The following is a 26,690-nucleotide window of genomic DNA, read 5'->3' as shown; positions in this document are numbered from 1 at the left end:
ACGGCCGCGGGCCGTCCGTCTGCTCCTACCCCAGGGAGCAGGGCGAGGTGCCCGGGCACCCCCGGGGGCTCCAGGGGACTAAGTGCGGGGTGCGAGCGTGATGCTCTGCTGGTGCCTCGTGCGGAGGCCGCCGGGGCAGCATCTCGCTCGGCATGAAGGTACGCGCCGCCGTGAAATGCAAACAGCCTTATCTGTCAGCGGTGCTGCTGCTGGCTGGCGGCCCGGGCCCAGGTACCTGCCGGCTGCCCTGGGTGCAGCTGAGGTCCTGCTAGCGGGGCTTTTTGGGGAGAGCAGTAGTACCCGGGTGACTCTGCTTTAAGGGTGTGTGGGAAGGAGGAATCCCTGCTGCCATGGCTGTGAGCTGAAGGTAAGCCTTAATATGGTGCTTCAACAACTTGTGTGTGAGACCTGAGTTAAGGCCAGGCTTGTACTCTCATCTCTGATTTTGAAGCATCTATCTTTATTTTTGGAGCATGCTGGAAGGTAAAAGGTGATGCTTAAGTTGGTTCAGTGGTGGAAGCCAAGTTTCTTGCTGTGCATCTGCCCAGACTTTTCAAGCTCTGCTTCATGCTCATTCAGAAATACCTGTATGGCTGCGAACAAGGGTGCAGTCCTTGGACTTTGAAACTACTTGTCAGTTTTGAATTTAGCCCCCTTTTTAGTAGGGGGTTGCACCTCCAGTGGTGTTTTCCAACCCCATGTTCTGTTTTTTGGTGCCTGCTAGCTGTGGGTGCTGTCTCTAGGGTGTCAGGAGTCAGTGATTGGGGTTGTGTGGGTTTGCTCACATCATGAACCAGTTGGACTTACGTGCAAGTGGAGGTCAAACCCTTCCTTTTGAACAGTTTGTTTCACACAGTGTTTTCCCCAAGTATTTGGGGACAGGGTTGCTTGTGTAGCATTCGTGTAGTCATCTGCTTGATGGAGGGAGTACTTCTGGCAAGTGGCCTGACAAGTTTGTCAGTCCATAAATGTCTGTGTAAGTGGAGATGTTCTGGAGGAGTATCTCGTGCTTCTGGCAGTTCATGTCGGGGAAACAATTGTGCATCTTGATTGGGAACCTAATATGTGGGCAAGCCAGGTCATTAGTGTGACTGCTGGGGCGCTTCACATGTGAACATGTGTAGCATCTACCTCCCCTGCTACGTAGGAAGCAAGTTACTACAGGATTTCGGTTGTCTCCTGAGTAGAAATGTCACATAACCAGTACTGACATGATGAAGATGGAATGCAGTTCCAGCTGGGCTGCCTGTGCCCCCCATTTTGAAGTGGTTACTTCTGGTTGAAAGTAGATTCCTGTGCATATATAGAAACCTTTGTCAACTTCCATTAGCTTTGATCTTGGGTTCACTGGTCTGTGCGCTGTTCAACAGCTAAGAATGGGTTCTTTATGTAACAGCAAGATGTGGACTGACTGAGGAGAGCTAGGGGCGAGACCTCTTCAAGCAGCATGGCTCTGTCCAACGCTGACGAAGTGGTAACGAGATGCAGCGTTCAATTGCTGAATAGCAGGTTTGTGCCCCCAGGGACTTGCATGCTAAAGCTCAATTGAGGGCATACTGCGTAGACAAGATGGAACAAACTGTTTATATTGTAAGAAACCAAATTAGTGGTGACTGCAGCTTTTAGCATTTATTGGATGGTTTAGAGCGTGTGCTACAATTGGGTTGTGAAGGAGATGGAAGCTTGGGCTTCCCTTTGGCCTTATCCCCACACCAGCCAATGTGCAGTGTACAGAACAGTGAAGAGTAACTTGGGTGGAGAAGGAGAGGGCATGTGGGAGGCCGAGACTGAAGCCATGTGTAGGCAAAAGCCGAGTTAGGGAGAGGAGTCTTTGTTCCTCCCCTGTCAGTAATACCTAGGGAGCGATTTCTTATTGATGGAAAGATTGAGTGGAATAAGACGTGGAAGGGACAGGCTGGGTGGGGAAACAGCTTGGTGATGGAGTGTGAGTAACAGTGTGAAGTTGGCTTTGAATGCTTCCTCTCGTAAAGCTGGAAGATGTCCTCCTTGTAGGAAGCGGATGCAGAGAAGACTTCCGAAGCAATTAGCTGGGCAGCAGGGTGACAAACCAAAGATAACTGGAGAAAATGACTCCAAGAGTGTAGATGAAAGCATCAAACAGAACACAGTTGGCAGAGCAGGAAACAGTTACCACTGTCACTGATGGCAGGTACTCATTTGATTTGGCTGTTGGCACAGTTTCAGGCAGCATGGACGTGACTCGGGAATGTCACTCTTGGACTGGTGATGAGACATCACCTTCAGTTATTCAGACTTAAAACTGTTTTGCACACCTAATTTCAGTGTGCAGTTCGAATTGTGGTTTTTGGCATGCATTCCTTGTGTTACTTCATCTGTCCCACACCTAAGCATGGAAATGAGCAGTTCAATGCCAGATCATGGTTTTCACATCTACCTGGTAAATGTCTCATTTGACTTCATTCTTGCTGCTTTAGCATGAAAAGGTAAGCTGCTATCTGTCAGACTTATCTTTATTTAGGAATCATGAATACTTCCTCTGTTAGAGTGCTGTTAGTATCACAGGTAGATAACGAGTATGTCTAATCTCTGTGTTACCACGCGATCAGAGGTCTTTGGTCTTGGACTAGAACCACACGGCAAATGTTGCTTGTCATAAAGCAAGAGATAAACCAGTCTTCCTGAAAGCATCATGACAATATGATGGGAGTGGACGTGTCTGCACGCAGGACTCTGTCCTGCTCTCTAATCTTGGGTTGTGCTGGTGGGAGCGGGTAGATGTCTCATGGAGTTACTGGGAAAGGTTCCTATCTCCGTGGTGGCAAATGGCTTATAACAGTCAGAGGTGATGCCATCTGGTCAGGTGCTCAAGTAGGTGCTGTGGGTCTATGCCACAGTCACTTGTCTTGAATGGAGAAGTGATCTACTCTGTGCAGTTTTGCCTTGTGGTTGTTTTGGCCACACGTTGTCTTTGTCTGGGATATCCCTAACGGTAGCTCATCTGAGTTCTTGTAATTCTCTGTGTAACTCTAACCTATCTCTTACTTCTAGCCAACTACGATGACTTATACCAGTGGTCGGTGGAATCCTACTCAGACTTCTGGGCGGAATTCTGGAAGTACAGTAACATCATATGCTCTCGCCTGTATGATGAGGTAAGTTAGTATTTATCTTAGTCAGGTGCAACTCAAAGGGGAGATAAACCAGTTTTACAGTCAGCCTTTTGACCTGTTCCTGGAACCTTTGCAAGTGATAGGAAGAATCCGTCAGGTGTATAATCCTGAATTTCCTTGTGTGGTGGGTGGTGTTTTATTGATGATATGCTTTAGGACAGTGAAACTCTCAAGTTCTGTTGCCTGAAGCAATTCTGCTGCCGTGTTCTTGAGCCAGGTGCTCTGGCATAGGTTGGCAGCCCTGGCTGCTTGTGGGGAGTCTGCCAAGAGCTGCCTGCTGCTTTAGGGTTGTGCTGGTAGAATATGGTCTTGATTCTGTAAATGCTGGCATGCAGTCAGGTTCACGTTTGTCTTCGTGGGTCAGCTTTCCTGAGCAGCGCACCTGTTCCACTCCAGTTTTGTAGAACTGGTTATGGAAGTCTCTGATGTTGGATGTAGGCTGGAAGTGTTGGAGGGAATGGTAGTGGTTGAATGCAGGGAGAGTATCGGACCATGCCACAGTGTTGTTTTGAGATAAAGGTGACTTTGAAGCTCCTGCAACAGAGGGCAAAGCTGGAGCCCTTGTACAGTCCTGGTGATGGATATTGGCATCACCCTGCAGTTTTCCATCTGAGGAAGATGGACTTGACAGCTTGATGCAGAGGAACCTTCCTGGGACTTAGTAGAGAGGGGGCTGGACTGTCTTAATCCCTGGGGGCCATCTGTTCTGGGAACACTCTGAGTACTGGCAGCTCTGCCGGAGGAACTGGTGAGTTTCTTTTGCCTTTTCCTGTCTTACCGGCCTCTGTACCGCTTGCTGTGGTAGATCAGGTGGCTCTTCCTGCCATGAAACTGCATGCTCAGATGGCTTCATGTGACCCACCTTTTAGAAGGATGAATTCAGCGAAAACTAAACTGTGTAGTTCTGTAAGAAGCACTTTTTGGAGTATGTAGTCTGAAGACTGTAAACCATTAGTGTTACAGATGGTAGTCAAAATCTGGCCAGGTTGTATTTGGATACCATTTACTTTCTCTACTGACTGTATGCTGCTAGCAAGGCTGTCTTTCTAAATTTCCATATGAAGGCAAATTGTCCTGAGCCAGTAGTTCAGAGGTGCTATTTTGCAGCCTTGCAGCTGTACTGACCTGGTCCTCTTCTTGTCCTCTTGCCTTACAGGACTGGTGCTGTGGGAAGTCTGTCCCTTCAGACACCACCAATGGCTGGTGAACTGGAAGGGAGACTGAAGCAGGCAGTGGTGGCCTAAAAATGGCTGTTTCCTGAGGATGACAAGCAAGAAGTTGGGGCTGTTGAGGAAGGCTTTAACTAGACTACTTGTGAGCTTCTAAGCCCTTGTATGTGTATTCTACAGGGGTAGAATCTTGCTGTGATGCAAGGCCTTAAAACAGGAGAGCTGGTAAACAAGTATTGCAGAAGATACTTGACTCACTGGTTGCTGTTTGCCTCTAACTTTCCCTCAGTATCAGCTTTAAGGCTTGACTCAGCTTTGAGCCTCAAAGCTGGCTTGCCGTGAGCCCTTACCACTGGTCCTCTGCATTGCATCTCAGGAGGAAGGGCTGCTCGCCGTCCTGGGCCGCTCTGCGCTAGCTGAAGAGCGGACAACTTTGAAATGCCATACAACTTGATCCCTGCAGCCTGTTGGAAGAAAGCATTATGCTTTGAGGAAAAGGCAGTTTTTTGTCAGCCAGAGTTGACTCCTTTTTTCGTAGCCAGTGAAAGTTTCTACTTTCACAGTGAAAGTTTCTACTTTCACAGGTCATTTGAAGAAAATGGAATTTTGTGTGTCTAAAATACAGGCAGTCAGAGTGTTACTTAAACTCAGTTAAGGTTTTAAGTATTTGATGCAGAGGTGCTCATGTCGCTCTCTAGCAGCTGATATCCACGTCACCTCTGTAAAGAACGTACTGGCCATATACAAAGTGGTCCTGGCATGGCAGCACTAGTGGTGTTTGGTCAAGTTACAAGTCGCTGTTGATTTTAAATGAGGGATGTAACCTAAACTTCTCTTTTTGCTGCAAGAAGCATGTGACAGCTCTTCCTGCGGAGGGGCAGCTTCGAGGGTTCTGATAGTATCTGTTCCTAGCTTTTCAAGAGGCATGCTGTTTTTCTCTTTGGGTCATACAGAAGACCCCGAGGATTCTGTCCCATGGGAATGGGGAGATTCCTTCTCAAAAGTACAGTCTCTGTTTAGGGTGAGCAGACTCTCTGGGCTGTGATGATGCATGGTGATGGCGCAGCTAGCAAGCCACGTGAGGGAGGGGAATGCAATAGAGGTGTGGACAGAGGACATGACCAATGTGATGCTTATCTGTGGCTACTGAGGCGTGGGAAGTGGTCACCAATGAGCTGCTGTGAAGGGCAGTTGCAGAAGGGGAGCTGGTGGCCTGGGAGCACAGCTGAGACTTGGCACGTTCCCCTAACCCCACAGGCTGGCTCTGTGTGCCTTGGTGCTGGTGAGTAAGAGTAAAGCATTACTCATTAATGAGGGCTGTGGTCGGCAGCACTGTGGCCTGGGCTTCTTGCTCTTTCCTGTAGCCTTGCCGAGAGTCTGTTGGGGCTGAGTGAAGGGAAAGGTTTTCAAAGCTCTGCATTTTCATAGACTTGCTACAGCTGGGATCTTCCACTGGATTATCAGACCTGGAGTTGCTGTTGCTTGCTGAGAACTTGCCTCTAAAGGAGAGATCTGGTTGTTTGTTGAATGAGGTAACCAAGTTACCAAAGAGATGGGCTTGACTGGGAGTTACAGGCATTACCTGAGCAGGAAGTCGCAGAGCATCAGGTGTGAGCCCAGCACCTTATGCTGGTGGAGCCCTTTGAAGGGATGTTCCCCTTCAGGAAAAAATAGGGTTATATGAACTCTTGTCCTGGAAAATGCTGGAAACGTTCTGATCTCCTCTTCAAGTTGAGGAAGTCAGCAATGAATCAGTTTTGAGTGGCTTCTAATTCCTGCAGTAATATGTGTTGTGAAAAAGTATTTCTGCAGTCCAAGTTGAAGTGTAAATGTTACAACATCGTTCCAGCTAATTGGTACGAGGAAAAAAATCTACTTGAGTTCCTGCTTCTAGGACATACATTTGAAGTGAAGTGATACTGCCGAGCACTTCGACAGGAGCTTTAACCTCAGAATTTAACTTTAGGATTATTGCCCCCAGGAACAGACACTGCACATCCCAAAACACAAAACCACTAGGTTTGCTGGAATGGGGGCTGTTTTAAGTTTTGTCTGGCTTTCAGAAGAGCCTTTTGCTTGGTCTGAAAATGCTCTTCCTGTAAAGGTCACAAAACACTGCGCTGCTGGGCAGGTGAATCTCTAAGCGGAGGGGCGCTTTGGAAGGCATTTACCTACCTTTGTGGCTAATGCTAAGGGGCTCTTTACCTTTAATAGCAGTGACAGGTATAGTCCTAACTGTGACTTATCAAGGGGTAATTAGTTCAAGATGGGGGAAGTTGTTTTAGCTGAATGTCTTTCTGACTTTTTATTCCTTTTTTTCAGTTCTTCATGCCTTAATCCTAAATGGGGAATTACTTATTATGGGCCTATGAGGTGGTTGGACCCTCTTTTTTGGAAAACAGCATATTGGGTGGTAGAAATGTGTGCTCAGTTTCTACTGGTGTTTATTAGCTGTAGAGGTTCCCAGCAGTGCTGCTGCACTCAGAGTGGAGCTGTGGAACACTTGAATGTTCTCTGCAACTTATTCCTAAAAAGTGGAGAATTGGGATAAAAAGCTTTTTTAATTACATTTGACTATACAGTTCAGATCTTCAGTCCAGGGTCCATCTGAGTTGCCATTGTCCAAGTTCCTGGTGTTGGTCTCTGTGTCTTGTGACCCATGCTAGGAGGAACAGACACCTTCCTTGCCTGGATTTCTGTGGGAGGGAGGCTGGAGTATAAGCCCTGGTAGAGCTTACAGTAGCCTCAGCCCTGGCTCAGGGTGGTCCCAGAGGCAAAACCCAGCATGCACTGTGGCTTGCACCTATTTTGTCTGGATTGAGCCATAGTGCTTTGCTTCACTGGTGTGTTTAAGGCTGCTCCGAAGGTGGAACTGTCAGCACACAACTCTTCCTAGTTTTATTGTGACAGTTGACAAATAATGAATCTTTCCAGGCCTGTAATTACAGGATCTAGTGCTTGTTTTCTATCTGTGAGCTGGCAGAAATGATTCTTGCTTGATAAAGTGTATAAAGAGCTTGGGATTAATTAGCTGATATCTGTACAGTGCTCTGACAATGAGGTTGTATTAGTTTTCCAGGAATGTATTGTGGTTTTTTTCCAGGTGGTTGATACATCCAAAAGCATTGCGGATATCCCGGAGTGGTTCAGAGGGAGCCGTCTGAACTATGCGGAAAACCTTCTGAGGCACAAGGACAACGACAAGATTGCACTGTATGCAGCAAGTAAGGGTTACTGGCTTGTGTGTTTAGCTCACAGGACTGGGCCTTATAGGACAGCTCTGCTTTGTATGAAACCTTGGAAGAAGCTGGCTTGGGTGGGGGGAAGAGAGGAAAATGAAGTCAGTAGCTGCAGAATCTGGTACAGCTCTGGAGGAGAAAAAAACGACAGCAAAAGATGTTCTGGGAATATAGATAGTTCTGAAAATCCTTGGCAAACTAAATGAAGTTCTCTTAATGTGCTTAACTGCCTTAAGGTAGCGGAGATCATGTGGAGTTCAGTGTTGCTCAGTGTTGGAGGTGTTTGTCTGTCACAAACGCTTGCCTTCAGGAAGTATTTTGGCACTGCTTGATGTTGTCCTTCCTATGCCTTTAATCTTCAGAACACTGAGAACTGCATGGGGGGTAGGTAGGAATTAACTCTGCTTTTGACAGTACAGAAAGGGAGGACACTTGGGTTTTCATTTTTCTGGAGATCTAAAGCTCCAGCTTAAATCTTCTCCAGTATAACAAGAAACACTAAGTGTGGTAAAATCCGGGTATACTCATAGCGTGGGTGCTAATGTTAAGACAGAGTCCCTTCCCTATATCTGCTGACTTTGGTAACTTTAATAAAATGCTTCCAATCTGTTAGATGGGATTAGCTTCTGTGTAGGTGAGTGCTTCCTTAAGGAGTTGTATTCTCAGCTTCCCTTTTGCTGGATGTAATCCTCATCATAAGACTGACCAAGCGGTGGTGCTGCTTAATAGCTCCACAATAAGCAATGCAGTCTTACAGCTCATTAGGAGGGAAAATTATACAGGGCTATGGATTGGTCATGTAGGTGTTAACTCTTAGTTTCTGATTGCTGATGCATGGAGATCAGTTTTTGAATTACATGTGTATTAATGTTGTTAAGAACCATGTGTGACAACAGACTCCTCTTCTGTAAGCTTACTGCTGAAGTACCTAATGGTTGCATTTTACTGCTTAGGGGTATTTGAAAGAAACCTCTCTGAATATATGTATTCAGTAAACTCAACTACCACTTCAGAGGGAATGGGAAAATCTGTGACCCACTTCTGGTGCAGTAAGAATTGATCTGGTGAAGTCTGATAGAAATGAGGCCTCTAACAGAAAGCTGGCTTCCAAGTGATGAACTGGGCACTGCTGAATGTTGAGATCATAAGAAAAGCTTCTTACCTATTATTTAATAAGGAAAAAAAATCAGTGTAATTAAGTACATCTTGTGCAACAACTGAAAGCTAAACACTGATAAGTAAGTCAACTCTTAAGTGTATGTAGAATTGATGTCTTTGATTTGTTTATGTGAACAGGCTTCTGGGGGGAACAGACTTCTACCTGTGTTTCTTTCTGTGACCTTCTGCTGTATTTAAGCTTCTTAAGGTCTCTTAAGTCAGTACTTGTAGTTAACCCCTCGCTGCTGGGTCAGTGTTAGGTTCCTGCGTTCGCTGGGGATGATCTGTGGGTGTAACAGGGCACAAGAATGTAAAATAAACCATTTCACTTGTCACTGGCTCCCACTTGTACCTCTTAATGTGACTTCCTTTGCCTGGGAGCTTTAATCATGGAGAAAGGACTTCTGTTTCCTTTCTTGGGAATACAAAATCTCAGCAGTCCCTGTTCAGCTTATGAACTACATGTTACACTGACATCTGGGTTGTCTCCCATCACAACCTGTTCTCTTGCTCCATGCAGGTCTAAATATACTGGGATGGAAGTCCAAGAAGGCAAAAGAGTAAACAAACAGTTCCCTGCTTAAGGAAATGAGTGGTGGTGGCTGTTCTGCAGGGACCTGCTGTACCAGGGCACACAGTCCTTGTTGTGATGTCCTTGGCATATGTGTGTTTTAAGTGCTGGATTCTAGAACCAGGACAGGCCAACATAATTTATAGAAATCACATTGGAGAAATACAGGAAGGGACCTTTAAGATGACAAACTTTGCCTTTCATAACATGTAGATTTGTTCATTTTGCCTCAGGAGTGATTTATTATGTAACTTATGTAACATCTGACACTCAGTACAAAACCACCCTGCAGATCTTCTCAGATGAATGGAGTCCAGTTTAGTTTATTTGCTCTGTGGTATGTTGGCCAACGTAGATGTTGGAAAAGCATATTTAAAGTCAGGCCTTAGCTGTATGTGCATGACTTTTCTAGTCAACAGTGACTTGCCGTAATAAAACCTAAAGTTGGCACCTTGCTGCTGCCTCCTGGAGCTAATCAGAACACTAAGCAGAAAGGGAAAAAGTGGTTCTTTCGATGTTAAAGTAGCCTTGGTGTGTGCAGTGTGTGTACCATGAATGTTCTGAGACCACACCTTTCTCCAGTGAATTACTTGCATTTTTGCAGAGGTATGGTCCTGGTTCCTGCTGACTGAATGCTGCTGGTTAATACTTCATTCCTGTTAGGGAAAGCATAAGAGGAACTTGAGAAGCAAAAAGTATTAACTACTAGTGGAAATTCCTTCCTATTCTTTTCCTTACATAATCAGTTGTGTGTACTGGACTCTACATATGTTGCAGTGTATAATTTTTTGACTGGTTATTTTAATTCTCTTTCCTCAGAGGAGGGCAAGGAAGAAATCTTGAAAGTGACTTTTGAAGAGCTGAGACAAGCTGTAGCTCTGTATGCTGCAGCCATGAGGAAGATGGGAGTGAAAGTCGGAGACAGAGTTGTGGGTGAGTAACCTTTTTTTTTAAAGGACAAGAGGTGAAAGTTTTCCTGGAACACGAAAGTGAGTAGGTGAGATGATAGAAATACAGATATGAAATACTATTTCACAGAAACATTCTGAAGAAAACACACTTATGCTGCTATATTTACACTCGTAGGAAATACACTTCCACAGGGAAGGAACCTGGATTAGCCTGCAAGTTTCCTAGCACTGGAGGGGGAAGGAAAATATCTCATTCATAGCTGCACTAAGGTCTGCTCTGTAGGTGTTCTGTGGAAGCAGAAGTGTTGGAGACACTGCATCTAGCTGAGCTTTGACTCACGGTCTGGCAGGCTCCCGGGGACAGTGATGGACGTTAGGGCCCCAGGCTGGTGGCTGTGGTGCCAGCTAGCAGTTACTGACCCTCCAGCCCCAGGTACTGTGGTGCCCTGGGGATAGCAGTGCTGGAGGAAGGGACTGGTACTTCTGCCACCACTGCTTTTGGAGTAGTGGCTTCCAGAATGGTGAGCAGGGAATCTTCCAAGTCACACCAGTGCAGACTTTAGGAGTTAGAACCCTGCAATTCTCTCAAACCCACAAATTTCTAGAGCAGTATTTCCTGTCCTAAGACTGTCGTGTGAGTTTGTCTGTATAATCAGTGTTTTGTCCTGTGAAGGGCTTGTACACTCTACAATCCAAGTGTAGAAAAGCGTTCCTGGCCTCAGTCCAATTATTGCCAAGCTGCTGGTTTTGATCCTCCAGCTGAGCTGCTTCACCTCTGTACTTCATATGCTCAGTAACGTATGCTCTTGAGTTTTGTCAGGGTGGTGTAAGTCCAAGCTGTAATCCTTGAAGCACTTTCACTACATTTGCTGATGTGCATGTCCCTCTCACCACTGGAATCTCACATTCATTTGGCAGTACTTGGCCATTATCTTAAGTGTGTGTAAATTCTTAACGATGCAAACCCCAAGTGATGAAACGAGTTGGTTTGTTTTCTGCGTGTTACAAACCAGAACTCAAACCAATGTCTTCAGTAGCAGAAGGGTGTGCATTATTGTCTTTATTAAACCCACAAAGATGACCTGCAGATGTAAAGTATACTCGAGCTCATTTCATGCATAGGGTATGAGTATTCCAGGGAACTGGTAACTGAGCATTTAATTATTGCAGCTGATGGCTTGTTTTTTATGTAAATTAGAACTAAATCCTTAATTGGGTACGAACCAGCAGAGTCAGGAAAGTTTGTCTGACTGAAGACGCTCTGTTTATGTCTCCATTTTCAATCTTAACACTGTCACGTTTGTCTCTCGACTTGTTGAGGAACAGTGGCCTCTCTGAAACCAAACTAATGAATGGGAAAACTTGCGCTTTGAGTTGGAGTATTTACAACTTGTGTGGTGTTTCTTACCACCTGTCCTCTGCCCACATCATGTGGGAAGTGGGTTGTGTGTATTTCAAAGAGCTGCCTCCAAGATATTAGCAAAACAATTGCTAGTTATGCATGTAACTGGAAACTTGGACATGAAACCAATCCCAGTCCTAGTCAGGCTTTAATTGACCCCTTTTAGTGCTTCCTCTGTGTTCTGTCATCGTGAGGCAGGCAGAATGCACTCTTCTGGCTTTTGCAGTGGGATTTCTCCTGATGCACACAACAAATTCAAATGCTGTTTTATAGATTGCTTGTGGGGCTTTAATATGCTACTTCTTTTGTAAGTAAACAAGTCGTAACAGGGCTCAAAACACTGCTGTGTGTACTGCTGGGTGTGCTAAACCAAGGAATTGCATTTTGTACGTAAAGTGGCTCTGTACTAGTTCTGGATCCCATAATATGATTGAATGTGTTGTGGGAAAGAGGTGTACAATGCAGACAAGTAAATACTGGGAATGTTTCCATGTTCTGTGTGTGAACATGCTGTGATGAGTGAGGACAGCAGCAACAGCTGTAGCTTTGGTGTGTTCTGGGGAGTAGAAACCTGCTGTTCTTTGCTGTCCTGTTCTCAGGTTTAAGTCCATGTTGTCAGACTTCGCAGATTGATGTCAGATGCTAAGTGAGAGGTCTTTAATCTCTGGGAAGACAACAGTGCTCACTAGGGTAACATCTAGTACTAATGTTGAAGTATTACCAGGTGCAGCCATGCCTAATGGGAACACTCATTCTGAATCCAACGGTTTGATCTGTGTGAGATTGTTTTGTGTTCTAAGGTGCAAATTGAAGTCCTGTCTGTAACCTGGGTACCACTGTTGGAGCTCTTCTAATCAAACCCAGCTAGAAACAGGCTTTGAAAAGATGAAATACAATGCTGGTTTGTGCTCATCTGAGCAGTTCTGAGTAAGGTGTGCTCTGTAGATGGAGAAGATGTGCTGTTGAAATATAGTTGTAGTCAGTGGTGCTAATAATGCCATTACTATAATTTTAATAGTTCCTCTTAGTTAATGACAGTATTTCACTTAGCAGACCTGGAGGCAGGCTGGCTACTGAACCTTGTTTGTTCTGGCAGCTACCTTTTTTCTAAGTAAATTAAAACCCACAGTTGATCTTTTAAAGAAGGTTGTAGGAATTAAAATAGTTTGCTTTAGATGCTGTGTTTTTATACAGGTTTCTTGCACACTTACAGAAGGTAGCATTTCAGAGTTTCTGCTGGTAAAGCTCCCATGGCTCAGATATGCTCCAGCTGTTTTCCCTTGGCCTCTTTGTGCATCTCCTGTGCTGAAGTTTCCCATCTGGCACTCGTGGAGCAGAGCCTTTTCTGCCCAGCTCCTGCAGGTACCAGGTATCTGTGCCAGGGCCCTTGAGCACTTCAGTTCCTTAAATGTGTCTTTATGAGCAGTTGTTTGTGGAAGCAGGCTCGTGTTGTGCTTGGAGTCCTTACAAAGCCCTTGACCTAGGATAACAGAAAAGACTGATGAATGTAGGCAACTGATTTATTTCCTTGGAATCACAGTACGTTTTTGGGCTCAAATAGAGCTTTCTAAATTATCCAGAGTCTTCACATATGTAGTATTCTTCTGAGAAATTTCTCACTTTCTACTTTATTCTGCTGTGCCCTCTTGCCCTGGCTGGTGAGAGACATTTCCTTGTAATCTTCAACTAGATGAACATGTATTGGCTCCCATCAGCTGAGCTGTTGTGCAGTTCTTCCCTTCCCCCGGAGCCCCAGTCTCCTGACTGACAGATTGCTCTGCCTTGGGCAGCAGCCCATATCTAGGGAAAGCTTCCTTGGGAAAGAAATCCAGCTATTTTTATATATAAATACACACATTTTAAATTGGGTCTTAACTTTTGCTTGTGTTTCTCTCCTGTGCCAGAGGATATTGGAAGCCCTTGGAAGAGGTAGACTGTAATACCACAGACAGAGGTTGAGGCTGCAGGCTTTTCTCCAAATCCCAGTCTGAAATGGGTGAGAGATGTTAAGTTTTGGGTGGGAAAGTTAGTCATACACCCACCAGTGGTTCCCAAGATCAGGCTTTCTAAAGCTTGCTAAAATCCACTGGGACCTATTTTGTTCCAAAACTTAGAGTAGATGGTGGAAGGAAGGGTGATTCTTCATGTGGTTTGTAGCAATAACATGGCATGCTTTTACAGCTTCTGAAAGAGCAGCTTTCAAATTAAGGGGGATATCTTACTAATTTTATTATAGTTGCACAAAACCTATCCAACCTGCTGGGTTCTGATGCCCTTTTTTACCACTTTCTCTTGTAATCACTTCATCCTGAGCTATCAGAATTATACACCAGACCATTTAACACTGTTTTCCTGTAAATATCATCTCTGTGCTTTACTGCCTCTAAGAAAAGGCTATTAACTTCTCATTCTCCTTAACATATCCCCTAGTTTGTTCAGTGCAGCTTGGGATTGCGTCATGGCAGCAGTAGTGTGTTACAGTGGGAGGTGGGTGGGCAGGCAGGGCTGTCAGCACTCTCCCAGCTTGATTTCATGCTTCCTGTCCTGTCACTAAGGAGGTGGCATATAACAGTGAGCATAACTGAAGCAGATGTGTGGTGAAATAACCCTTGAAAAGGTGCTTTGCAGTAGTGTCAATGATGCTTGAACAGTCCCAGTTGCCCAGATCCAGTTGTGAAGGATTCCTGGTTTCCGCCCGCTGTCTGTTTGGCAAATAACAATGTCTGAAGCAGGAATAAAGTCAAACTGGGAGTATCTGTGCTTTTATCTCCGGGTAGGTTGCCTCTGTTCTATCCCTGTAGCCAGCTTTGTTCTATTACAAGTCAGCAGTTAAAAACAAACTGATCTTCCCCATGTGTTCACACACAAAATCCGCCACACAACATCAATGAACTACATTGTTTAAAGCTGGTGGTTTATCTATAGTAACTCTATTAGCACTAGTTGCTTACGTGGGTTTTAAAGCTAGCTTGGTAAGAAGATTAGCAGGTTACTAATAGTCTCGGGCCGCAGTAGTGTTAGGTAGGATGACCACTTTGAAGTCCTGCAGGAGTATGAAATGCTGTATTAACATCCAAACCAAACTGGAAATCTGGTCTTTGACTTCTGTTTGAGAGCTGATGTAGATCAGTAGTATAAGCCATTGAGAGGCTATTTTGGTTGTATCTCCCTACTTACCTTCCTCATGATGTATTCTTTCAAGGCTCACATGAAATCTTTGCAGGGTCCAGGTTTGTGTGTACTCTTGAAAATTTTGGATGACTAGGAGTGTTTGGATGCCTTGGAGTATACACTTGGTCTACTTCATGAAGGCACTGGGTGCTTGCAGGGAATGTGTTCCCAGCACTCAAAAATGAGACTTTTGACATAGTTTCCAGCATGATTATACCAGAAACTTTGAGTACAGTGTTGGAGAAGTACTGTAGTGTAAATCAACAAATCTAAATTTAATCTCAGCCTATGCTAGATTAAGTAAATGATGACTGACAGAAAATGTTGTCTTGAACAGATTGGGCTGCTAGTGCCTCTTCAAAATAATCTACACAGTGTTTTTAAGATATCACTTCTGCTTATAGATTTGTCACAGGTTTTATGTCAAATTTTTTTTTTTAATTTCTCTGTCCTCATGGAGTCTTTCTACATACTTAAGAGTTGGGAGGAGTGCTTCTAGGACCCTTGGTATGTCATGCTCTGGACTCCTGGGTTCCCAGCTCCTGTGTTTTTAGCCCTGTGTTCAATTGCTTTCTAGCTCACCCAAAGAGGGTATGAAGATCCTCTTTCTAGTAACAGAAGGTAGCTTCCACCTTTCTCACCAGCTTCAGGAGGGGTAGGTTGAGATACAGATATGAAGGACCTCCTGTAGAACCCAGCCATGCTGAGAAATGCCAGTTTTGATCTGTAGGTGCAGAATCATATTGAGGAACATGGAGGCTCAGTTAAATAGGTGAACAGACATATGATAAATATCCAAATTAACTCTGCCATTGTTCTTCTGTACCTGGGTCACTGTTCTGTGACTCCTGCTGCGAATCCAGCTAAAGCAGTTGGATTTTTCCTCCTCTTTGTCAGCAACTCTCTCCTGTTTACCAAGTTCCAGACACTTAGGACCTGTGTCAGCCTACGGAATGCTTTGAGGAGTTGGTATCTCAAGGGGCACAGACAAATGCAGGGTGTTTTACACACGGGGGAGGTCTGTTACTGGTTTGCAGAATCTCTGATGTGAGTGAAATCACTTTTATTCCTGAGAACCCAGTTTTCATCTGAGATGGACAGATTAAATCAAGATTAATGACAGATTGGAGAAGCACTTTGTGGTGTTTAGAGTTGGGAGCTGTTGAGAAGCAAGGTGAGTTCTTACATAGCTGTTTGGAGGATCTCTTTCCGAAACAGAACTGCATTTGTACCCCAATCCCTGGTGTTGGGGGTTATCCCGGTGAGCAGGCTGGCTGCCGGTGAAGATTGCTCAGAGATACAGAAATGCCAGGTTGCTCTGCATGTTTCACACCTTTTGGCAGTTTGGCTGTTATCCCCTGAAACACCAACACCACCCCAAAGCCAACTGATGAATGGAGGTAATGATGTAATTTTCTGGCTCACAGTAATAAGCAGAGGCTTGTGTTGTTGCCTTGAGGGCTTTGTAGGAGTGGTGAAGAGGGGGATTTCCTTATAACAGAACTGATGCTTCTGAGCTATGGCAAGGTAATAACTTCCCCAGAGCATGAAGAGACATGTTCTAGTTTTCATTGCACTCTGGTCCCCAATGGTGCCATCCAAGAAATGCTCAGTGGAAGGACTTTGCATCAATTAAGAACTTCTGTCACACAATGCCGTTTTAGTCTGTTCTGGTTCGTACATTTCAAACTTCAAATTATTGTTCAAGGAGGAAAATTTCTTTTAAAGAAAAAACCCTAAAACTTGTGCTACTGTACCTTGGATCACAAACCTTGATTTTAAGGGAAAAATAGCAACATCAATGACGCCTTTATGGGTGTGAGGCTTTGTACTTCATGGACTTCAGGACTTGACTGAACACTCCACCACAAACTGTAAGGAGTTAAAGGGAATAATTTAGATTGTAACATGGTTTGTGGTTTTTGTTCACAGTGGTGGCTTTTTTAAGATGTCGTTGGGGGTAAGTCATAGTGCTGTTTTCAAAGTCGCTACTCCCAAAAGCACAGCAGCTTATAGATTAACTGAAGTGGTCAAGCTGGTTTAAGAAACCGATTTCACTGATTTTGACTTGTGAGGAAAGATCTCAGTTTAAATTTAGACTTACATTTAAAATCTGCTTTTTACAGAGCTGAACAAGGGTGGGTTTTTCAAGCTGTGTAGACAAACTGACAACAGTCCCCTCCTACTTGGTAATGTAACAGAAACTGCCATTAAGATCTGTGATTGTAGTTCCTGCCCTGAAAAGTACATCCATTAGTATCTTTATTTGAGAAATGCCTTGGGTTTTGCTGTCTGATGGATGCTTGTGGAGCACCTGAAACCCGCAGTGCATTCCCGCAACAGCAACTGATTTTTTTTTATTGCTTTTATTGCTGTTCAAGTTGGCTTTCAAATACAGTGTTCTAATTAGATATCAGAGTACTGCAATTAGGCCTGTCATGTGCCTTCTTTTAAGTACTTGGACATCTTTCAGATCATCCTTTTCAAGCAACTGAAACTCCACATCTTTTGGGTTTAAGTTGTGGGTTGGATTCTGATCACTTGAGAGTCTATCTCCATCATCCAGTGCCTTCTGGAGAGTTGCTCAAATTGAGCTGCTGAAAATCTCCTTTTCTTGATGTGCATTTCTTCTGTGTGCCTTGATAAAGTGACCTCAAATCCTGAAATCTTTCTGCAAGCTAATGAGAGAAACCTGAAGAGCTACATCTGTGTGGGAATGTCCTGGGGCTTGTTCTGCTGTATTAGTCCCTTATCAACTGAGACACTGGTTTTGCTTGTTTGTGTTTGAGGTTCTGGCAGTGCCTGCCAGAAAAAGTTCAGCTTTGTAAAGCTGAATCTCTGCTTTCGCACCCAGTTTTTATAAACTCTGTCCAGATACTCTTTCCACCTAATAGCTCTGTCTCTGCAGACCTAGGCTATTCCCCTGCATGTTGCTGGGTTCTCAGTCTCTGTACCCTGCCAGTCCACAGACTTACTCTCTCTCTCTCCCAATTCTCAGCGTGCTACCCTCTTTCAGGGTAGGACTCATTTATTAAGCAGAAACACTTGGAAATTGAGAAACTTAGTAGATATAAAAATAGTTGTATCAGTTTTTATAAATGGAATTTTGCTAATTCCTTGTGTAACTGATGTCACTTCGATGGAGGACATGACAACTGTGTGGAAAACTTGGAGTGAAAGGAGGCTGCAGTCCAGGACTTTTCATTTTATTGGGTTACTGTGTACATTATTTTTACTGTAAACTTTATCTTCATTCTTCCATCTCTAACCATCCAAATTCTGCCCCAGGTTATGTACCAAACAGTGTTCATGCCGTGGAAGCAATGCTGGCTGCTGCAAGTATTGGTGCTATCTGGAGTTCGACATCCCCAGACTTCGGCATTAATGTGAGTAGCCTTATTGCTTGTTCCAGAAAAAGCCATCGTGCTTTGGACAAACGTGAAGGTGACCAACTGAAGTGGCAGGTTCTGTTCACATCAGTCTCGCTGCTGCCTTCTGGCTCAGCCAAGTACACCAGATCCATTTTTCTAGCTACCACAGACCGAATACCCATGCTTTCAGTTGTCAGTCATGACTTTCAGCAGGGTAGTTTGAGTATCTTCAACTCGCCATTGGTCGATTTTTCAAGCAGAATCCATAGTCTTGCTGAACTCTTAAGGTATTAAATGTTTAGATGAGCAGCGATGCAAGAGTTGTCTGAGGCTTTGGGAACACATTCTCCTTCCTTTGGGAAGCCTGTAGCACACAAGCAGCAACAGGTACAAACCACTTAAAGTTGAGTGTTGGACACTTCTTCTAGCTAAAAGTTGGCAGGAAAGCATTTGGGGGATGTGCTGTTGGTGCATTGCAGAACACAGAAAATGCCAGAGTTTTCCAGTGATACATGCCCTCAGTCTCAGTGTTTAATCCCAGGAGCTGGTTCAGTGCATGGCACTGTCATATCCGCGTTAGCACTAGAGGGCAGCAGCATTCCACTTTCTTACACGTGAGGGTGTCTCATTGGGGAAAAACTATTAAAAATCATTACAGCATGTAATGATCAATCTGTTCTACAAATATTTTCTGCTTGCTCAGAAAATGACAGTATGGAGTATTTTCTTTGCAGTGTGATTTGGTCTCTTATCTGGGGGAAGGTTGTTCATTTTGCTTGTGTTAGTCCTGCTATGTTTTCTGTCCATCTTGATGTGCTGCTCTTTTCAGTGCCCAGCTTTTTGTTATAGTTTTTTAATGAGACTCAGCTTTGGAGCAGCAGTGCTATCGATATAATTTATTCTCCTTTGGCTTGGCAGCATGTGTTGGCATGAATTCAAACCTCAAAATCTTGAGGGAGATCAGCAGAGGCCCTCAGGGATATTGGCTTCCACCCTAAGGAAAAGATTTTCTTCCTTCTGTGCAGTTGCATTAGTCCTGTGAACATAAATGAAGATTTTTGATTTTGGGAGTAGCATAGTTTTCTGCATTTCAAATATAGTTGTGTATATATTTTGTGAAGCTCAGAAATGTCACTTTTTGGAGGTGCCTATGCATGGCAGGCTCCAAAGACTTGGAGCGGAGCATTCAGGAAGTTTGCTGTCGGGAGCAGTGAGCTCCCTCCCACGCAGAATGCCACTCTGGCAGCTTTGGCTTCACTTCGCTGGTCCCCGTTGTCCCTTGAGGTGTATTAATGGGCAAGGGGTTCTCTTTGGCCTATGCATATGACATGGTTGGCTGTGTAAGTTTTTAAAGAGACTCTGCTCATAGAACTGTGTGAGGAACCTTGGAGCCGTAGCGAAGTTGGTGCAGCCCCATTCATAGAAGGAGTGGTTTGGGTGGGAAGGGACCTTAAAGCCCACCCAGTCCCACCCACTGCCATGGGCAGGGACACCTTCCACTAGAGCAGGTTGCTCCAAGCCTCATCCAGCCTGGCCTTGGACACTCCCAGGGATGGGGCACTACAGCTTTTCTGGGCCAAGAGGAATTTGGGGTGCTGCATGATTTCTAGCACAGCATTTGAGGTTCCTCAGGATAAAGGAGCCATAGCTGGTATACCTGAGCTTCAGGAAAGCAATTCTGTGCTGAGCCATCTGGTTGGATTAAAGTTCCTGTGTAGCAATTACATGTTCCATCTGTTTGTATTCCCTTTGTATCACACCAAGCTGCCCTGTGGGATTTGATCCTGCCAGTGCTAATGAATCCAACTGGGTGTGTTAGCAGGATTAGGTACAACCCTGAGAATTGGAGTCATCTCTTCACGCTTCTTTAGTTTTGGTTATTCTTTGAGTACCCTTCATCTGGAGTACGCATGCTCTGTGCTCAGCGCGGGTGTGTATACACATGTGTGTGCACATATGCTCTGCCTGTAATTTGGCTGCTGGGTCCGTTCTTCAAAAGTGATGCGGTGGGTACGATAACACACCTAAGGTGGTGGGGAATTGAATTTCATCTTCCTCTAGAGAGGAACTTTCATGTGTTAATTAAGTCTACGTTTCTGAGATGAGCTAATGCATTGGCAGCTTCTGCCACTGAAACTGTTTCTGGATGTTTTCTAGACTAGTGGCTGAAGTTTCATGTCAGTGCATTGTCATTGTGTTTTCCTAGGATGTGAAAAGGGAAAAAGTAATGGGCCTTCAGGTGGTAGGAGAGACAGGTCTTGAGTGACATTCAACAGACCGTTGCATCTTTATGTTCAGTCATACCCCTGTACCTTCCCTGTGGTGTTCGGTGAGTCTTCCTAAACAGAGGACAGGGAGAAGCTGTCAGGACAGCACCAGTACTTTTGCAGTAGGTTTTCTTGCAACCCTGTCTAGGACAGGAGGAGTTTAGTAGATCAGTTGATTGTGATGGTTTTGCATTGGTCTCTTGATCTGATAATTTGACTCTCATTTTGGCTGCAAAGCAGAGGACAAAGCAAGAGACAGAAGAATAAAGGAAGTCAGGAGGAACAAGTGCATGACTGATTTTTTGCAACACGATTTAGGAGCTTGTTCTTGAGCAGTTAGCTGACAATTTTATAGTACTGAGTAATCTTGTAGCTCTTAATGTTTCGAGTGGTGTAGCTAGAGCTGAACATTACTGTGTGCTGAAAGCTTTTCCTAAAAGGATTTTCTTTTTGCTGCTGAATACAAAAAGATCCATTTCTGGTAGGCTGCTGCATACAGGGTACCTGGAAAAAATAAATGCCAGAAGGGTTTCTCTCTCAAATGTGGTAATAGTGGTGGTAAATTCCTGAAAACAGTGTAAGCTGGAGGAGACACCGCAAAATTCAGCATCTGAATGTGTCCTGCCCCAGAGGTTCCAAAGAGCCATGGGAGTGTGGTGTTGGTAGTGTGTATATGTTCAATATGTGGCTGTTCTGGTAAAATAGTGGTACTGCTTCCCTTGTTAATGGTAGCAGAACAAAGCTGCCAGTTCACGCGAAGTGCCACCTTGCCATACGATAAATGCATTGTCTGGAACACGGGTGTTTCTTGCTTCCCCCCCAGGCAGACTCCCAAACTCCCAGTGCACTGTCAAAGCAGCACTGGGGGCACTTTGTGTGGGCAGGTAGAGCACTTACCCGCAGGTCCAGGTAGTGGTCTCGGGGGACTTTCACATGTGTGAAGTGTGCTCCTGCTCACATTACAGTCAGGTGCTCATCCTCTCTAGATGAGTTGGTAAGTCTGATTCTCAAGGTGGATTTTTAATGGCTTAGCTAGCTTGGTGAACTTGATCCCTTAGTGAATGATGCTCTGTGGTGATTTTCTGTTCTTTGATACACTTGGGGGTTATGAAACAGATTGTGACAAGGGTTGTACTTTGAAGATCTTGGGTGAGTGCAAGGCAAGCAGGCAGTCCTGTAACAATTCTGCTAATTCCTGTCCTTATTCCATGCTTGAATTGATTTGCATTTAGCATCCAGGGGGTTTTCCTGCTGTAGCTATGAAGTAAACTTGTGTTTCTCTTTGTCCCTAGGGTGTGCTGGACAGATTTTCCCAAATTCAGCCTAAGCTCATCTTCTCTGTTGAAGCTGTTATATACAATGGCAAAGAACATAACCACTTGGAAAAGCTGCATAGTGTGGTAAAAGGTATTTCACTGCATGCCATCCTAGTTTCTGTGAGCACTCCAAGTGACACTTGGGGCTGCTTTACACTGTCCTTCCTCCTTTACAGTATCTCTGTGGCCACTTAGAATATCAGAACTTTTTTGAGTAAAAACTACCCGGTCTTGTGTAATTCTAATGCTCTTTTTCTAGCTTAGCTTAAATATGTCATAATATATTAGTCAGCAATAGAGGTGAGGGACTTACATAAGTGTATAACAGGGACTTATGATACTGGGTTTTAAGCCCAGTGGGATGCTGCTGAAGACAAGAGGTACCACAGCATTAAATCTTGCAGATTTACACGTGTATTTTTAAGACTGGTGATATTGAGGAAATCATATCTTGGGTAATAGTTTAGCCTTTTTTGGTTTCTTAATGTTTAAAACCATATCCAATACTTGATGCATCCTAATTGTTTCTGTTACTTAGTGCACTACACTGTATGATCCAGTCAGACAGGAAAGACCTTGGGTTTATGTAACTGAATGTAGGAAATGACTTTTCTTTGTTCCAGGGCTTCCGGATATAAAAAAAGTGGTGGTGATTCCTTATGTCTCCTCAAGAGAAACCATAGATATCTCTAAGATTCCAAACAGGTAATGGAAGTTCACAGGTTTTGAGCTGTGACTGCCCTAACTAGGGATGCGATGGGTGCTGACAGCTGTTGAAACTGCCTGACCTCTTGAGCTTGCGAAAGCCAGGATTTAGCCAGATCTCTTAATGTGGTCCAGTTTCATACTGAAAACTCTAGTAGGATGTTGCTGCACATGTTTCATATCTACCAAATCACTGTTGGTATTCAGTGGTTCTCAAATGAAGGCAAAATTCAATAAAAAATAGCAGGGAGAAGAACATGGGTTCTGGAAATGAACGTTTAATAATTGAAGTGATGTTTTTAGAAGTTTTTGATTATTTACTGGTCTGGATTATGTATGCTAGATACCTTTTGGACATGGTTTAGTTCCAGACTCAACTCTGAGGGTCAAATTGTTCCAGTTTGCTCTGGACTGCTAAGGCTGGCAGCTGATTAGTTTACAGTTTTATCATTGTGAGTTTGCTGTTATATCTCAGTATTATATTAATGTGTTTTTTGAAACACAAAAAGGAAGCAAAACAATTAGCAGTCCAAAGTAGAAAGGCTAGGAATAAAAATACACGTAGACTATGTAGTTTATTTTAAAAGAAACATTAGCTACAGAGGTGAGTTGAGGTACATATATGAGCTGGGGTAATGATGTAAAACAAACTTTGAAATGTTCCTTTATTCTCTTCTCCTGCAGTGTCTTTCTAGAAGACTTCCTTGCTACTGGGGAAGGAGACCAGGCCCCCCAGCTGGAGTTTGAGCAGCTGCCTTTCAGCCATCCCCTCTTCATCATGTATTCATCAGGCACCACAGGGGCACCGAAATGCATGGTTCATTCAGCTGGGGTACGTCTTCCCTCCTGGAGCTGCACTTTCTATATAGAACTGCCTGGGTTTTTTTCCTTTAACAGTAGCATTTCATAATATACTTTTAAGGAAGAACTGGTTGCTGACAGTTTTTCAGTAACTTGCAGTGAAGATTTATATTTGTACTTGACTGAAAGCAAATATGGATTAATAAGGACATTAAATACTTTGGAGATTGGTGTGGAGACCTCTCAGACTTCGGCTGTTTCCTGGGAGTGTCTGGCACAGAAGCACTGGCAGAACTGGCCCAACTGATCCTGGTAGAAAAAAGGCCAAGTATCTTGAGTTGGGTGCTTGGAACTGATTTTTGGACACTGTCAAGCTGAGGCCCATAGGGAGCTTGCAGGTTTTGTTAGCTAGAGTTTTTACTCCCTACATTTATCAGTTCAGAGCATGTCATCCTCATCAAGCTTTTTTAACGAAGGAAGCGAGAAGGCTAGCTCTCAGTGGGTGTAGGTTTTGGGTTGTGTGCAAGCTTTGTGTTAGGCAGTGCTTTGTTATGGTTAAGGCTATGAACAATGTTACTGCCAAAATCACCCATGCTCACATGCTTTCCACTTACTATTCACATTCTAAAAGTTGTTCTAGGCAACCTGTTACTGGTCAGAAGGGAACTCTAGTGGTCAGGCAGTGTTGAAACTTCCTCTGCCGTTTGTACAGTCCCTAATAAAGGGCAGAGCTCTTGCCCCTTAAGGCAGGCAGATAGTGCTGTCTGGCACATTTGTACCAACTGCACAACTCTGAGCCAGTGTCTGTTGTTTCTGCTCTGAAGCCAGGATCAGCATCTTGTGAGACTGGCTGTGGAGGTGTCTAGGTAGCCACAGGGCAGGATCGTTTGGACGTTACACCCTTAGTGCGTACGTTCTGGCCTCGCTGATGGCAGGGACTGGAGGATTTGCCCATGGACAAATCCCATGCTGCCTGTAAACACTCTGCTTTATGTATTATCAGTAGGAGATCATACCAGGCAGCATGTGACATATAAAATGGTCCCTTTGGGACACAAATCGTGTTTGTGAAGAAGAAAGGAGGAGGTGTATTTTGAAGTTTGACAGCTGTTTTGAAGCTGTGCAGGCTTTAGACTGGTTAAGTGTTTGCAAAGATGGATTAGCAAAAAACAGGCCGGGTGTTTTGTTCACTGATGCATGACAAACAAGAGGGAGATGAAAAACACGGATGTAGATCAGACAACAGGACTCTTTTCTGCAAAGTTTTCTCCTTCCGTGTTACCTGTATGGCCACTTAGCTTGCCCTTAATTGTGCTTATTCTCTCCATCTCAATCATCCTTTGGGTGCCTAAACAATAAGGTGCTGTACAAATTAACTATTCATCCTTGCCGGGGAGGAGAGAATGTGAAGGTTTGAAAAGGATGTTATTTATCCGGATTCTGTGTTCCCAGTAGGTAAAATCCTAATCAGTTCATTTGTGCCCATTACAAGGACTCATGAGACCTGGGCCTAAGTAGCTGTGCTGCTAGACTTGTGTTCACTGTAGGCAGATGGTTCTGAGGGTTTTCTGTGCTCTGACTTGCTGCTGTGCAGGGAGCACTGCTGGTCTGAGGGCAGAGCCAGGAGTAGCTGCTCTCAGCTCCGTAACCACTTAGCACTAGTCCCTTGTGCCGATAGTGTGGCTCAGGAGCAGCAGTGCCTGCGGATTGTTTTGACACTCCAGATGCTCAGCACTTCCCCAGCCGTATGTTAAGCCCAGTGAGGACAAGCAGACCAGTAAGTGTTTGTCAGCTACCAGATCTGTGTCATGAAATGCTAAATGCTTAGGATTTGTCTGGAGGGTAATAGAAGTCCTATAAATAAACTTGAGGTCATCTTGGGCCATTAGCTCTTTAGAATGGCCTTCTACCACCCTACCCTAATCTCCAGAGTGAGAGTTCCTGGGCTTTGCAGGGGAATAGTTCACAGCCTCTACCTGAAGTCATTGTTCAATTTCCTTTTGATTCCACCTAAATGGAGGAAAAAGCCAATATTTATTTTAATTGACTTTTAATTTCACTCCCTTCTGTGGCCCTCTGACTCCCCTGCAGAGGCAATGTCCTTATTTTCATATATGGAATAATTATGTGTACACCTGCAATTCTTTCAGCCACCTTAATAGCTGCAGTGTTTCTAAATCCTGGTTTTTCTTTTTTAAATTTTAAGGTGAAGGGAAGAGTAGCTCTAGCCAGGTGGCAGCGTTGTGACAGCTCAGGGTACTTGAACAGTGGGAGGTGAATTCAGACCTGGTTCCTTTGAGCTGCAAAGAGGAAATAAGATTTACTCCTTTATTTTTATTTAATGTTTTCCGCTTTTTCTCCCAAAGCGTGTGCCAGTTTTATGACCCTCCTTTTTCACTTCAAATGTTTATCTGTAATCTATTTTCTCTCAGCATAAATCTTGTTTCATGTTTATGAGGCTCTTAATAGTTCCACTGTAACTCCTGGTGTAAATGCAAAAACCATCTTGATTTTTAAACCCACCACATTAATTTGGCACTGAAGTGAAGCAACTTAGGCAAGTAGTTTGTAAATTTATTTAGCCCAACAAGTTACGCTTTAATGCTGATGGGAAAGGTATTTCAGTGGCATTTCCAACAGAAGAAATGGAAGTAATATATTTAACTACATTTTTGTTTAATATTGATGCTTTGAGCAGTAAGATTTTTCATGTTTCTAGTACTTTGTTTGCAAGAGATGTGTATAGTGAGCTCTCCTGCCTCCTAGATGGTGATAGGTAAGTCATTTTGGATTAACAGTGGTGATGTGTAGCAGCAGCTGCAGTTGGTAGAAGTGCCAGGTCCTTCGTTCCTCTCAGTTGCATAGGTGAGCTGAAAAAGAAACTCTGTCAAAGGGCTTATTTAGGAAAATCTGACTGGAAGATGCATGCTGCTAAAATTACAGCCTGCTTGGAGTACTCTGATGGCTGGGCAGAGTGGGAAGAGAAGGAAGTCAGTTATTCCATGGATTATTAGTGATGTGCAGTGGGAATTGCTGATGTCTAATGAGAGGCTGGAAATTGTGTGAGAGAATGGAGAAGGCAGTTGCTGCTCTAGATGGGCCCTGGGACTTACTTCAGCTGTGGTTCAAAGGAAATACTTGCCTGTAATCCTGGAGTATGTCCTGTGAAGGATTGACATTAGCCTTGTTTGAAGTCTTAATGTGCTGTCAGAATTTTGGTTTTGGTTTGTGTCAACTTATGTTCTTTCTCTGCTTTGCAGGGCACACTAATACAGCATCTGAAGGAACACATTCTTCATAGCAACATGACCAGCAATGACGTTATTATGTACTACACAACGGCAAGTGTGGCTTTTTAAAGTGCCTTAACAAACACTTCTGTATATTTTTCTTAAAGATGGGAGAGCTTTTCCTACAAGTATGTTTTTGTGTTTTTAATTCTTGTTCTGCAAGGCTC

The 26,690-nt window shown here is 44.1% G+C and overlaps 1 protein-coding gene across 1 annotated transcript in view; it reads left to right on the top strand.

Moving 5' to 3' along the window:
- Positions 1-3,030: 3,030 nt before the first annotated feature.
- The window catches only part of AACS (acetoacetyl-CoA synthetase), a gene marked incomplete at its 5' end in the record, with an annotated part of 36,188 nt that continues 12,528 nt past the window's right edge, over positions 3,031-26,690 (top strand). The window contains 8 exons of the mRNA XM_010156697.1: positions 3,031-3,134; positions 7,425-7,545; positions 10,109-10,222; positions 18,062-18,159; positions 21,704-21,818; positions 22,351-22,432; positions 23,117-23,264; positions 26,494-26,574. Of these exons, the coding sequence (XP_010154999.1) occupies positions 3,031-3,134; positions 7,425-7,545; positions 10,109-10,222; positions 18,062-18,159; positions 21,704-21,818; positions 22,351-22,432; positions 23,117-23,264; positions 26,494-26,574 (863 nt within the window). The remainder of the gene's footprint in view (positions 3,135-7,424; positions 7,546-10,108; positions 10,223-18,061; positions 18,160-21,703; positions 21,819-22,350; positions 22,433-23,116; positions 23,265-26,493; positions 26,575-26,690) is intronic.

The sequence above is a fragment of the Eurypyga helias genome, unplaced genomic scaffold (assembly GCF_000690775.1).
Source record: "Eurypyga helias isolate BGI_N326 unplaced genomic scaffold, ASM69077v1 scaffold23448, whole genome shotgun sequence".
NCBI classification, from domain to species: domain Eukaryota; kingdom Metazoa; phylum Chordata; class Aves; order Eurypygiformes; family Eurypygidae; genus Eurypyga; species Eurypyga helias.
This window is presented reverse-complemented; position numbering and strand designations above follow the sequence as displayed.